The 12,897-nt window shown below is 51.2% G+C and overlaps 2 protein-coding genes across 6 annotated transcripts in view; both read right to left on the bottom strand.

Annotated features, from left to right (window-relative positions):
- Positions 1–3,274: 3,274 nt before the first annotated feature.
- On the bottom strand, positions 3,275–9,343 carry exd2 (exonuclease 3'-5' domain containing 2). Of its 2 annotated transcripts, none has more exons than XM_058078482.2 (10): positions 9,234–9,343; positions 8,755–8,819; positions 8,072–8,491; positions 7,751–8,007; positions 7,560–7,686; positions 5,353–5,648; positions 5,181–5,287; positions 4,973–5,108; positions 4,337–4,705; positions 3,275–4,247 (listed from the first exon to the last, which is right to left on the bottom strand). In XM_058078482.2, exons 3-10 carry the CDS (start codon positions 8,453–8,455, stop codon positions 4,031–4,033), a joined length of 1,893 nt encoding a protein of 630 aa, XP_057934465.2. In that variant the 5' UTR covers positions 8,456–8,491; positions 8,755–8,819; positions 9,234–9,343; the 3' UTR covers positions 3,275–4,030. The 2 variants fall into 2 exon arrangements, with proteins under 2 accessions (XP_057934465.2, XP_057934466.2); XM_058078483.2 differs by having other exon boundaries at positions 8,755–8,846; positions 9,234–9,299.
- A 1-nt stretch (position 9,344) lies between these two features.
- The window catches only part of numb (NUMB endocytic adaptor protein), a 45,953-nt gene continuing 42,400 nt past the window's right edge, over positions 9,345–12,897 (bottom strand). Inside the window, exons 8-11 of one of the 4 annotated variants that reach the window (XM_058078481.2) lie at positions 12,305–12,601; positions 12,092–12,232; positions 11,860–12,012; positions 9,345–11,403 (exon numbers count right to left, since the gene is read on the bottom strand). In XM_058078481.2, the coding sequence (XP_057934464.2) occupies positions 10,652–11,403; positions 11,860–12,012; positions 12,092–12,232; positions 12,305–12,601 (1,343 nt within the window). In that variant the 3' untranslated portion in view covers positions 9,345–10,651. The remainder of the gene's footprint in view (positions 11,404–11,859; positions 12,013–12,091; positions 12,233–12,304; positions 12,602–12,897) is intronic. The other 3 variants (XM_058078478.2, XM_058078479.2, XM_058078480.2) reach the window with 3 other exon arrangements.

Consider the following 12,897-nt stretch of genomic DNA (forward strand, 5'->3'; position numbering starts at 1 on the left):
GGTGGGGTGGTTGGGTGGTCGGGGACTCGGGGGAAGAATGCAAAGATGAGGTCGCTTGGCGCTTCACGTTCTGTCGCTTTAGTTTCGTCTTTCTGCAGAGACCTGGGACTTTAGGACTTAGAAGTTAACTTCTCGGACTTCTGACTTGGGATATCACCGGACCACAACATTTAGGACTACCCCAACACCTGGACCAAAATATCTTGGGCCTCACAGAATAGTTTATCGGAATACTTTTGGTCTTGCTAGTGGACTTTGGGAATCCCTTTCGACTTGTTAGACCTAGACCATCCGTCATACTTTCACCAAAGGACTTAGCACTTGTACCAAAATTTTGGACTCAAATAGGCCTTTAAGACCCAATGATGTGGGTTTCGTACTTTGACTTGGAACTAGTGACCTCTAGATCCAAAAGATTTTGGACTTGCTAGTGACGTTGGAACAGGTTTCTTAGGTAACTGGAGACTGACCGATGAGAGCCAATTGACTCAGGATCGGTTTGGACTTGGAGGTAGCTACAGGGTCTTGCGTCAGACCAGGTTTGGGCAGGATACAACATTTGATTTAGACCGGTTTTGTTGGACTACTTGGGACTCACTAGTGATGTGGAGGAGGCTTTGGACTCGTGACTTGCTCAAGACTTGAAACCAAATGTTACCGACTCCAGGCTGTGTTCACACTCGGGACACGGATCCAGATTTGGTCCCTATTCACTTTATTTTTCAAGAACGCCAGCAAATCAAACATCTGGTCTTTGGTCCATGTAGCATTCACGGAAAGGACACAAGAATTGGTCGCCAACCGCATGTTGGCTTTCGCCCAAGCAAATGTGACCAGTCGGAACGCAGCCTTGGTTTCAGTTCCTAACGATCCATCACGATCCAGACTTGGACCTTGTGGACTTCCGACTGCCGCGAGTCAACTTCCAGCTGCGCCATCAAACCTTCGACCAAAAAGTGTAGGAATCGTTCACGTCACGCCCAAACCGATTCTCTTTGATTGGCAGCTTTTATTTACAAACCGCAGGCCGTTTTTTGTTAACGTGACAATCTTTCAAATAAACGTCACCTCGGGAAAAGGTGGCGCGTATAAAAAACAAAAAGTGACTGAATGTTTTCCTCCACGACGTGATCACTTTTTAGTGCGAGGTGGTCTTTTGTTGCGTTGACAAAAGGCGTGAGAATATGCAGTACCTTAGTGGACAAACACGAGCGGAACGTCTCGCTCATGCAGTAAAGATGTCAGAGTGATCCTCACTCCTTCTTCTTCTTCTCAATTTGGCAAACAAAAAAACAAAAATGAAAAACGCCTAGCAAACAGAAAAAGCCGACTCGCGTGCCATTGTCCGACTCTGACTGTGACGCCGTACGTCCAGACACCGTGACGTCGCCGCGACGACGTACGTCCAGACACCGTGACGTCACCGTGACGTCGCCGCGACGACGCCGCGACGTCGTCACGCCGCCGCGACGTCGTCACGCCGTGACGACATACGTCCAGACACCGTGACGTCGCCGCGACGTCGCCGTGACGACATACGTCCAGACACCGTGACGTCACGGCGACGTCGCCGTGACAACGTACGTCCAGACACCGTGACGTCACCGCGACGACGTACGTCCAGACACCGTGACGTCACCGCGACGACGTACGTCCAGACACCGTGACGTCGCCGCGACGTCGCCGTGACGACATACGTCCAGACACCGTGACGTCGCCGTGACGTCCAGACACCGTGACGTCGCCGCGACGTCGCCGTGATGACATACGTCCAGACACCGTGACGTCACCGCGACGTCGCCGTGACGTCGCCGTGACAACGTACGTCCAGACACCGTGACGTCGCCGTGACGATGTACGTCCAGACACCATGACGTCGCCGCGACGTCGCCGTGACGACGTACGTCCAGACACCGTGACGTCCAGACACCGTGACGTCGCCGCGACGTCGCCGCGACGACGTACGTCCAGACACTGACGACACCGTGACATCGCCGTGACGACGTACGTCCAGACACTGTGACGACACCGTGACATCGCCGTGACGACGTACGTCCAGACACTGTGACGACACCGTGACATCGCCGTGACGACACCGTGACGTCGCCGTGACGACACCGTGACATCGCCGTGACGACACCGTGACGTCGCCGTGACGACGTACGTCCAGACACCGTGACGTCGCCGTGACGACGTACGTCCAGACACCGTGACGTCGCCGTGACGACGTACGTCCAGACACCGTGACGTCGCCGTGACGACGTACGTCCAGACACCGTGACGTCGCCGTGACGACGTACGTCCAGACACCGTGACGTCGCCGTGACGACGTACGTCCAGACACCGTGACGTCGCCGTGACGACGTACGTCCAGACAGCGCGACGTCGCCGTGACGACGTACGTCCAGACACCGCGACGTCGCCGTGACGACGTACGTCCAGACACCGCGACGTCGCCGCGACGACGTACGTCCAGACACCGCGACGTCGCCGCGACGACGTACGTCCAGACACCGCGACGTCGCCGCGACGACGTACGTCCAGACACCGCGACGTCGCCGCGACGACGTACGTCCAGACACCGCGACGTCGCCGCGACGACGTACGTCCAGACACCGCGACGTCGCCGCGACGACGTACGTCCAGACACCGCGACGTCGCCGCGACGACGTACGTCCAGACACCGCGACGTCGCCGCGACGACGTACGTCCAGACACTGTGACGACACCGCGATGTCGCCGCGACGGCGTACGTCCAGACACCGTGACGTCGCCGTGACGGCGTACGTCCAGACACCGTGACGTCGCCGTGACGGCGTACGTCCAGACACCGTGACGGCGTACGTCCAGACACCGTCGTGACGATGCCGTACGTCACATCGTCGTGACGCCACCGTCGTGACGCCACCGTCGTGACGTCCAGACACCGTCGTGACGCCGTACGTCCAGACAGTCGTGACGACACCGTGACAACGCCGTGACGTCACAAGTCTGGACACCGTGACGCTGTACGTCCAGACACAGTCATGACGTTGCCGTGACGCCGTACGTCCAGACACTTTTGGTTTGCTTGCATGTGAGCCAGGACAGCCAGATGGCGGATTGTTGTCATGCCAAAAGCTAGAGGCCTTAACCCAGCAGAACTAGATTGTACACAACTAAAAGTCAAAGACTCATTTGATCGCAATTTTCTCAATTTTATACTTTTTTTTTTTTTACAGACTATTTATCAAACTGTGATTTTGTAAGAAATAAAAAAACAGAATGTGGCGTCTTTGTTTCTCTTGTAATACAAACTTTATTTTCTTTCATTCACAATTTAGGAGGACAAAACGTACAAAGACTTCATTTCTCTGCTCCGAGGTCGTGTCATCGTGCTAACGAGCTAGCTAGCATTTCTTGGGGGTGTGGCTATTTAGGAAGGACGTCCTACGTGAAATAACCTGCAGTGGCGTTGAGGTGGCGCCGTCCGCCTTGTGGCGCCCCTCCCCTGGTCGGGGGCTATGTGGGACTAGGAGGCCCACTAGAACATGGACCTCAGAGACGTCCCGCCCTCTGGGAGGCGCGCCAGCACGGCGTGACGCGCTTTTGAGAGGAAAAAAAAAAAAAAAGGCGCTAGTTAGCATTAGCATCGCTCTCCCCTGCGAGGCGTCATCTCATGTTTCACTCGTACAAAAGACGAGATGTTAAATCTATCGACTTAAAACAGACAATAGTCGGGAACGGAAAAGCAGGCGGGAGCGACAGAAACATTTAGGACGACCACGGAAGCAAAGCGTGAGCCTCACCTGCGATGCGTCGTTAGCTTTTCCTCGCGATTAAGAGCAGGCGGAAGCTTTTTCTTTAAAAAAAAAACATCGATATTTCCATAAATAAGTCGGTTCCTGTTCTAAAAAGCGCTCATGTGGAAAACGCTCCACGGCGGTGTGCCCAGCAGGTCAAGAGTGTAGCGACCCCCACGCTGGCCACGGCGCCGCGCCCCGCCACGGTGACAACTCGACAGTGGTCACGTGACCCCCCCCCCCCGTCTTCAGGTGAGTTTGACAGGCACGTCCTCTCCGTACTTGCGGAGGAACTTGCCGTGGTTGTGGTGCACGGACCAGAGGGGGGGCAGGTGTTTCGGACGCATGGCGTTGAGGAAGTGCTGCCGCCAGCGCCGCTCCAACTCCATCAGCCCCCGCAGGCCGCGCTCGCCGTGCGCTCGCACCACCTTGAGTCCGTGCGGCACGTAGGCTTCGTTGAAGATCCTTCGTTTGGGGGGGGGGGGGGGGGGGGGGAGAGTAGCGCTCCGGTCAGACATCGTCGCCTCTCTCTGGAAAACCAAACGGGAACTCACCTCGTCTCCAAGCTGGCGGCCGCCTGAAGCTCCTCCCCCGTCGGCTCGCGCTCAGCGCTCACGCCAAAGAAGCTTTTGATCATGGCCTGCAGCTCCTCCCGTCGTAGCTCCGGCAAGCCTTCGGCGGAAGTGAGGAGGGCGCGGGCCGCCGAGCGCACCCGGCGGCGCTCCGGGTCCTCCATGAGGCGCACGCCCTCCTCGCAGCCCTGCGGGGCGGCAAACTCGTCGGCCAGCTGCTGCTTGAAGAAGCCGTCGTGGACGTTGGAGGCGGCGTGGCAGCTGGTGCACAGCAGCAGGATGTCGTGAGAGTTGTGGTCCTTCATCTCGCTGGGGAAGTGGCGCCGGTACTCGTGAGGCACGATGTTCTTCCTGTAGGGGGGGGACACCGCTTTGAGGTGACCTCACAGCAACATGCGACCTTGTTCGCTGCCAGAGACCAATTTCTACGTCTCGTCACAGGCATCGTAGGTCCCCTTTAAACGGAAACAACGACCGCCGTGTTTAGCTCACGCTTAAGCTATGCTATGCTATGCTATGCTATGCTAGTGCTGCCAACGTTTCAACCCAAGAAGCACGGCGAGGTTTCACGTGACGTCTGAGGTTTCGTGCCACTTTCGTATCTCCGGGGTAACAGACCTGATATAGGAGTCCGCTTTGCCGCAAACCACGCACAAGTTCTCCTTAGCCGTGAGGTAGTAGTCCTGCTGGGAGTCTGGACGTCCGGAAGGCTCAAAGAGAAGCCTCACCACAAAGGGATCTTCACTCTGCAGCACTGAAGCAGAAACAGGTACGCTGGATAAAAGGCCCCTAAACGCTCTTTTGCACCTCCATGCCATTTGTGTACCTCCTATTCCTTTGTCCAGGTACCACTTGGCCTTCTTCTTGTCACACGTGCACAGAGGTTGGCCGTCAGGGGCGTGCAGGAAGCAGTTATCATAGAGAGGCGACTTCCTGTCACACAAACCGCCAACGTTACGTAAGCCAAGCCTCCCAGCCGCCCCCAATCCTCCGCCCACCTGGCAGAGTAGCCCACGCCCAGCGGCTTCTTCTTGTTGTTCTTCCTGGGGTCTGGGACTTGTTGATCTCCCGACTCCGGGCTCTTGAGCGAGGACAGGTTGCGCGTGCGGCACTTCCTCTCGGCGCCGTTGTCGTCGTCTTCATCGCCGACGCCGCCCCTGAAGGGCACATCCAGCAGCCCCTGGCAGCGAGCCGCCAACTCGGCGTAGGAGATGCCGCCAGCTTCTGCTTGGAGGCCGAGCAGGCCGAGGAAGAGAGCGACAGAGACTTGGGCGTCCTTGGCGGCGTAGGTCACCTGAGGAGAGGACGGGAAAAGGCTGTTAAACCCTAACTCCCTTGCTAGTCCCAGTTAGCTGGTTCCGGACCCAACCATGGGAGGCGTTTCTGGAAAACAGGATTCCCTGTTTATATGTGGACTACTTTCAAAGTCACAGCATTGAAAACCTGCTAATGGCCTAAATAGTGTTTAAACCAGGGGTCTCAAACTCTATTTACTTGGGGGCCACTGGAACTCGGGTCTGGGCGAGACTGGGCCGCATCAGGTTTTCCAAAAAAACAAAACAAAACACGCACTTATTAAAATACATTTTTTTATAAAAACTTCAAGTTATTTCCTTTCAACTTAAGTAGCCAAAAACTTACCACTTCCACACAGATAGGGAGGATAACTATTAACAGTTATTTAACCTTTAACATGAACATTAAACTTTCATATCAAGGCGGGAGCCTCAAACTAGTGTCCTGCGGGCCACATTTGGCCCGCGGGCCGCGTGTTTGAGACCCCTGGTTTAAACATTAGAGCCTTCTAGCCATGAAATAACACCCCTATAGTCAGCTTTGCACTTGTATTAGCACCCAGGATAGCATCTTTGAATGACTCTTATGAACATCTTATACAGTCGCAGCCACAGAATGGTTGTAATTTTGCGGCTACACTCACGTTTTTTCAAAAATAGAATTCATAACTCAATGTTTTGTGGTTTAACACTGGCTAAAAATGGCTCATTCAAATAAAGTGAGATGACCTGTACCGGTGTATTATTATTGTGTGGAAATATGGGCTAATAACTATAAAAGCAATCTTCACTCGCTAAATGTACTGCAAAAAAAGGTCAGTAAGGATAATTCATAATGCCGCCTACAGAGAACATACTAACTCCTTATTTCTAAAATCACAAATACTTCAACTTGCTGATATAGTTCATCTTCAAACAGCTAAAATAATGCATAAGGCTAAAAATAACCAATTAGCTAAAACTGTCATCCAATACTTCTCTACAAGAGGAGAAATATGATCTCAGGGAAGAAGTACATTTGAAACACTTCTATGCTAGGACTACGTTAAAAAGCCATAGCATTTCAGTAAAAAATAATATAAATTATTTAAAAAATTATAAATAAATAAAAATTAATAAAATAAAGTAAAAAAACAAAAAAGTTTATAGTATAAATTATAAAAAATTATAAATAAAAATTAATAAAATGAAGTAAAAAAAACGAAAAAATAACTTCAATCATATTAGGAAAGCAGGAAGTGAACAAATGTGGAGAAATGATCTCAGGGAAGAAGTACATTTGAAACACTTCTATGCTAGGACTACGTTATGCTAGCCATAGCATTTCAGTATGTGGAATCAAACTATGGAATGGATTGAGTAAGGAAATCAAACAATGCACAACGATGAGCCAATTCAAGAAACAATACAAGCAGTTGATGTTTGCTAAATACAAGGATGAAGAGTCTTGAACCAGTCATGATGTGCTATATATATCACTATATTGACACTTACTATGGTACCCATTATGGCATTGGATGCTCATATCACCGAGTACTTCGGTACGAGGTACATTATTAAAAATAATAATAATAGTTAAAAAAACTATATTAGGAAAGCAGGAAGTGAACAAATGTAACAGTTACTGATTGTAAAAGTACCAGATGGAGGGGTAGGATTTAATAAGCTTTGCTTCTTCCTACTCCTTTTGGACATGTGGAACTGGGAACTGATTATGGGATGCACTCAATTGGAATCTGATGCATGTCCAAATGAAATTAAACCATTACCATTACCACTTATAAACAACCATTGTAAACAAACTTTTGTCTGGCTCCCCCTAGTGGATGCCAGCTGTTCCAAGGTTGCTTATGAGCTTCCAAAGTAAGGAGTGGACACTTAAAAGAAGTGGAAAAAAGGGACTACTGTACCTGTTCCAGTGTCAACTCGTCTGCCTCCCAGTTGCTGCATCGCAGCTCCGGTGACTTGTCCAGCGAGACGTTCAACACGTCGGCCGCCAGCGACTTCAGACTGAGTCCGTTACTGGTGGACGCCTGCCTGGAAAACGCGGCAACGTGCTTTTCGGTGAGCTGACAGACAAACACGTGACAACACGACGTACTTTTGTCTGAGGGCCAGGTGGCGCAGGTCTACCGTGCAGCTCAACGAGAGGCCGTAGTCGCGCGTCAGCCGCTTCCCGTCTTCGTAGCAGCCAACGCCGGCCTTCAGAACGTGCGGGTCGCGTAGGACCTCCATCAAGCCAAGCGGGAAGGACTGCTGCCGGTTGTAGAACGCCAGGAGCCGCACCAGGACGCACAGACCGGAATAGGTGGCCATCTGCAGCAGGGACACCACCGTGGGTCGGCCCTTCATGGTCACCTGCAGGAAGCAGTTGATGGAAGGACATCCGTTCCATACTGTATAGAACGACTTTGGTCGTTACCCATTCGCAGTCGAGGCCCAGCACGGGGAACACCGTCAGGTCCTTCTGCATCAGCGGCCACAGCTGCTGCCATTCCTCCTGGGAGCTCACCAACACCAGTTTCACCCCCAGTAACCGCTCAGAGACCGCGATGCGCACGGGAGAGGCCACGTGTGATGTCTGACACTCCGCGGCCTTAAACTCCTTCTGTATTGGGCGGCGGCCATCGTTGTCGTCCGCAGGCGGCAAATCAACGGGAAGCGGGCCTGCGAGGGGTTCGGCCACCCTCTGGATGGAAGGCAGCCTCTTCCTCCTGGCACGGTACGCTCGCCATAGGAGCACACCACCAAACGTGGCCCCGAGCAGCGTAGTGATGATGGCGGCTAGCGGCCGGTGGTGAGACATCTCCGGGTTGATGTCCGGCAGGCTGAAATGTTGGAACTTAAAGACAAAAAAAAAAAAAAAGGTAATTGGTCACAACTCTCAAACAGAATCATCCCTCCATCATAAGTTCATGTATATTTTAGGGAAATCATAAGAAAAAGTAAAAAGAGACAACAATTCCTTGAGAGAATATATATACCACTCACATTCTCAGGAAAATGGCCACGAAAAGACAAAGGTTACCAGGGTATGAGCACTGTTTTGGGTAAAAATCCGTATATTCACACCTATGGACTAATTAGTCTCAATGATATTCTTACCTGTCCTGTGTCAGTGGACTTCCAGCTGGCTCCGTTTAGGGATCATGGACAGACACTGCATCTCTCTGGGTACATAGAAATGATTAAAAGTGCTTCCAGGTGGAGGCCAAACGTTGTCAGGACGAGTTCAAAAGACAACAGTATATTTACCATTAAAATATACATGCATTTTATATGTTCATGCTATTTGATGAGCAGTTGATGAACCCTGGCCTAAAAAAAACGAAGCCGAACTAAGTGAATCATTGGGACCGAGATAAAGACACTAAACAGAATTAGTGGTTTTTATGTGTTTGATTTAAATTAAAAAAAAAAACATTTCAAAGATATAATACGTGTCTCCAAGCGTAGGCAATGCTAACGCTAGCAGCTATAGCTAACGTTTAAGCTAACCGCTAGCATACTTCAAGGTAATTAGTCGATGTCATGAACTAGCCTAACCTTTCAATTTAAACACTAAACTATCCGGTAAAGCTTACCTTTGTGCTTTCAGTGCAAATGACGCCGGTTACAGACACACATGTATATTTGTTTTTCAGTTTTTTTTTTTATCGTAACAATTGACATATAGCTTCCGGGTTGTATTTATATCAGCGATGGAGCATCGCCACCTGCTGGACAGGAGGAGTACCGTCACAGAAATGCTACATCAGATTCCTTCTCAGTTATTATTATACTCTGTTTTATTTAATATAAAAAATTTCTTTCATCCTTTCAATGAGAGAAACCGTTTTTTCTCTACCACCATCATTTATTCAATATTTTAACTTCAATATTTCTCCAAAGAAGTGGAATAAAGTCACGAAATAATTACAAAATGGAAAAATAGATCAGCGAAAAGATTATATTCACAGGTTTGATTAAAAAATAATATTAAGAAGACCACAGAGCACGCCCACAAAGAAGACAGTGAGAGATGAAACCGCTTTAGTCTCCCTGTAGTTTCCATCAGATGGCAGCAGGCTAAAAGAAGGTCAGGGCAGGCCGGCTTGATCAAGATCGCCCATGAGGTCAAATCATCTACTTTAGTGCTTGTGCAAAAACAAAACTTGAGGAATTGACTACTTAAAAAAAAAAACGCAGACACACGGGAGACGACACATTCTATAAAAAAAAAAAAAAAAGCATTCCCTCGACAACAAGAAAAAGACGCGACCTGTCGTAAACAATGAGAAAACGTGAGCACGGAGAAGAGAAGCCGTTGCCGCTGCTGTCCACATTGATTGTTGCTGCAATCATCTCTTATTTACAGTCAAGACGTAAATAACGTCCAATAACATCCAATCGCAGACGATGGCAAAGAGACTTCCAAAGGAAACAAAGACCGAAAGACAAATGACGCACACAAAAGTAAAGCAGCTGTCCCTTCACAAAATCTCTTTACATCACATTAAAATTAGCACTGCTGTGAGCGGTATAGAATCTGTATAGATAATATAGATATATTTATGTATATTTCTTGTGTACATTGTAGAGATCCTCTCTGCCTTTGGCAAGACCACTTACTCCACTTACAACTCCGCTGTTAAAATTCAAAGCTATGTAAAATATACTTAATGCATAAAAATAAAGATTTTGGCATTGTCTTGCTTCATTCTTCTGATTGGGAGGTCGCCGAGGAGACACTCAAGTTGCTCTGTCGGAAGGGGGAGGGGGGGCATGGGGGTGCAAGATGGGGTCCGCTTGGGGGATGAACGGTGGGGGTCCCACGGGACGATCAAACGAGCACAGGATGTTGATGTGGAGAACTGCACCCTCGCTTTCAGCAGCATGTTTCTTTTTTTTGTGGGGGGGGGGGTGCGAGTTTCGTGGTGGGAGGACACCCGACCCCGACGGTTGGACCCCCAGTGGAGGAGAGGGGCCTCTATGTTGACCAGTACGTTCTCAGGCACAGTAATCAGAGCTGGATCTCAAAGGTCTTGTGCAGGTCGGTGGAGAAAGGGTTGGTCGGCGAGGGCGTGGTGTGCTGGCGCGAGCGGCCCTCCAATGCCGCCCACTGGGCCTCGAAGGCGTCCTCCTGCTGCTGCTGAGGTGGGGGTGGCGCCGGCGTGGAGGACGAGGCCAGGTGGGAGAGGGCAGCCCAGTTGTCTGCCCCGTTAAAGCTCTCGCTGCCATTGGCTGGGTGGACAGAGGCGGGGATGGCGGCGGCGGGCTGCGGCGGCTTGAGGACGGGGCCCGCGATGCCGGCGGGCTGAGTGTCGTGCAAGGGTGCTACAGGCACGGGGGCGGGATAGGGCTGCAGCTGGGCGGCCGATCCGAAGACATTAGCCACCATCTGCGAAGGGGTGATGCCAACCACGGGGACGCTGGGCTGCGGGAAAGTCAGCCCGTTGGACATGGGGTAGGAGGGCGGAGCCTGGGGGTGGAAGGCAGTCTGGCGGGGGGGCAGAAGGGGCACCGCTGACGGCAGGGAAGATACGTACGCCACTGGGGGCAAAGACGACACGGGCATGGGCACGGGGGCGGTAAAAGGCTGGGCGGGGGGCGGCGCTGGGGCCAGGATGGGATGAGGAGGCGGAGCCCTGACAGACTTTGAAACCTCATCCAACCATTTCTCCGCTTCCGAGGGCGTACGCTTGTGGGAGGGCACCACTGGAGACGACGTCGGCGGGACGATGATGACGGGCGTGGGAGCTGACCAATCGTTTCCTGTGTGAAGAAAGAGCATGGACACGGCTTACATCCAACACCAAACCAAGATCTTTATATTCCCGCCGCAAAGTATGCTGGGTAGCGTGTGGTACATTTGCTGTATATTTGCTTTTCGTCAGACATGTAAACAAGTTAACACCGTCTTGATATCCAGTGTTTTATTGTTCATAGTTCATATTGTTGCCGCTGGACTACCCAGCATGCCTTGTGGGCGTTTAAAGTTGTGTGTTATGTTTAGCACTGAGTTGATGTTTATTGCCCATATAGTCGTAGTAGTTGATTTATGAGATGCGTTAACTTGCTGCGGATGTGTTTTGTTTTGGATTCGTTGCACCGTGAGCAAGTATGCTGTTCTGACATAGTAGACTGAAAATGTTTGCCTATTCCTGATGGCCTGCCACAAATCTGTTCCAAGTTTGTCTCAGGTCGGTGAGGGGAAATGTGTCCTCTTACCGGGTCCTGCGGGGGCAGGGGCCCCAGCGTGGGTTTTAGCCCAGGGGTTAGTTTCTCTAGCGGGCAGAGCGGGGGCCAAAGCTGAGGTCTGAGCTGGAGGATTATGAGCAGGAGTAGAGGAGAAGACGGCGGCGGCGGCGGCAGAGCCGTTGACTACGGTGGAAGAAGAGGACATGCAAGGTGTTTGATGTGGCGTCTGTGACAACAGAACCGGATGTGTTGTTATGGTTACCAGGTGCTACAGGAGACTGCGGGGAGGCTGCTTTGGGCATCGGTGCGGAGGAGAAGGGGTCCTGCGGGGGTCCGCTGAACGTCGTGGTGATCTGAGTGCACAGCGAGCTGATGCTGTCGTTCTCTCCCTCCACCTCGGGCACTGAAAGGGAGGAACGCCGCATGAGAAGCACATCCGGAGCCTTCCTAGCTTCCTAACAGATTCCGGACTGACCCGTGTTCTTGATGGGGAAGTCTGACTTGCGTTGCATGGTGGAGGGCAGCTCGTTCATGCGCAGGGACAGCTGCCGCTTGAAGGGCGAGGTCTTCTGGCTGAGGGCCGGGAAGCCCCTGAAGGAGCCCTGCCTGGCCAGAGCCTCCACGGGGGCGTGTCTGCGGGGTATCGCCTGAGGGCCCAGGGAACTCAGCGAGAGGGGCGGTGAGGATGAGGGAGATGGAGAGCCTCCACTCTGGTGGGCGGAGTTTGTCACCACGCCCGACGAGTTCCCTGCCACCTTCACGTCGCCCTCAGCTGTAAAACAAAAACTATTTCTTCAGATAGTATTCCCAGACAAGCAATAATTATTTATTACAAAGGTTGTTTCAATTTGCTACCAAATGTTTTTTTTTCCAACTTGATCATGTTATTACGTTACGATTTACGTTATTACAACTCTACAATACAAGAGAGCATGTGTGATGCGGTTTTAAGCCCCCCAAAAAATGACCAAGAAGTGGCAACTGTGCCTGCATCTCTCCCATTGGAATACATGCTGCATCGCAACCAGGAAGTGAGAATATATATATATATATATATATATATATATA

The sequence above is a fragment of the Doryrhamphus excisus genome, linkage group LG14 (genome assembly GCF_037039965.1).
Source record: "Doryrhamphus excisus strain RoL-2023G ecotype Guam linkage group LG14, RoL_Dexc_Guam_v1.1, whole genome shotgun sequence".
In the NCBI taxonomy this organism is placed as follows: Eukaryota; Metazoa; Chordata; class Actinopteri; order Syngnathiformes; family Syngnathidae; genus Doryrhamphus; species Doryrhamphus excisus.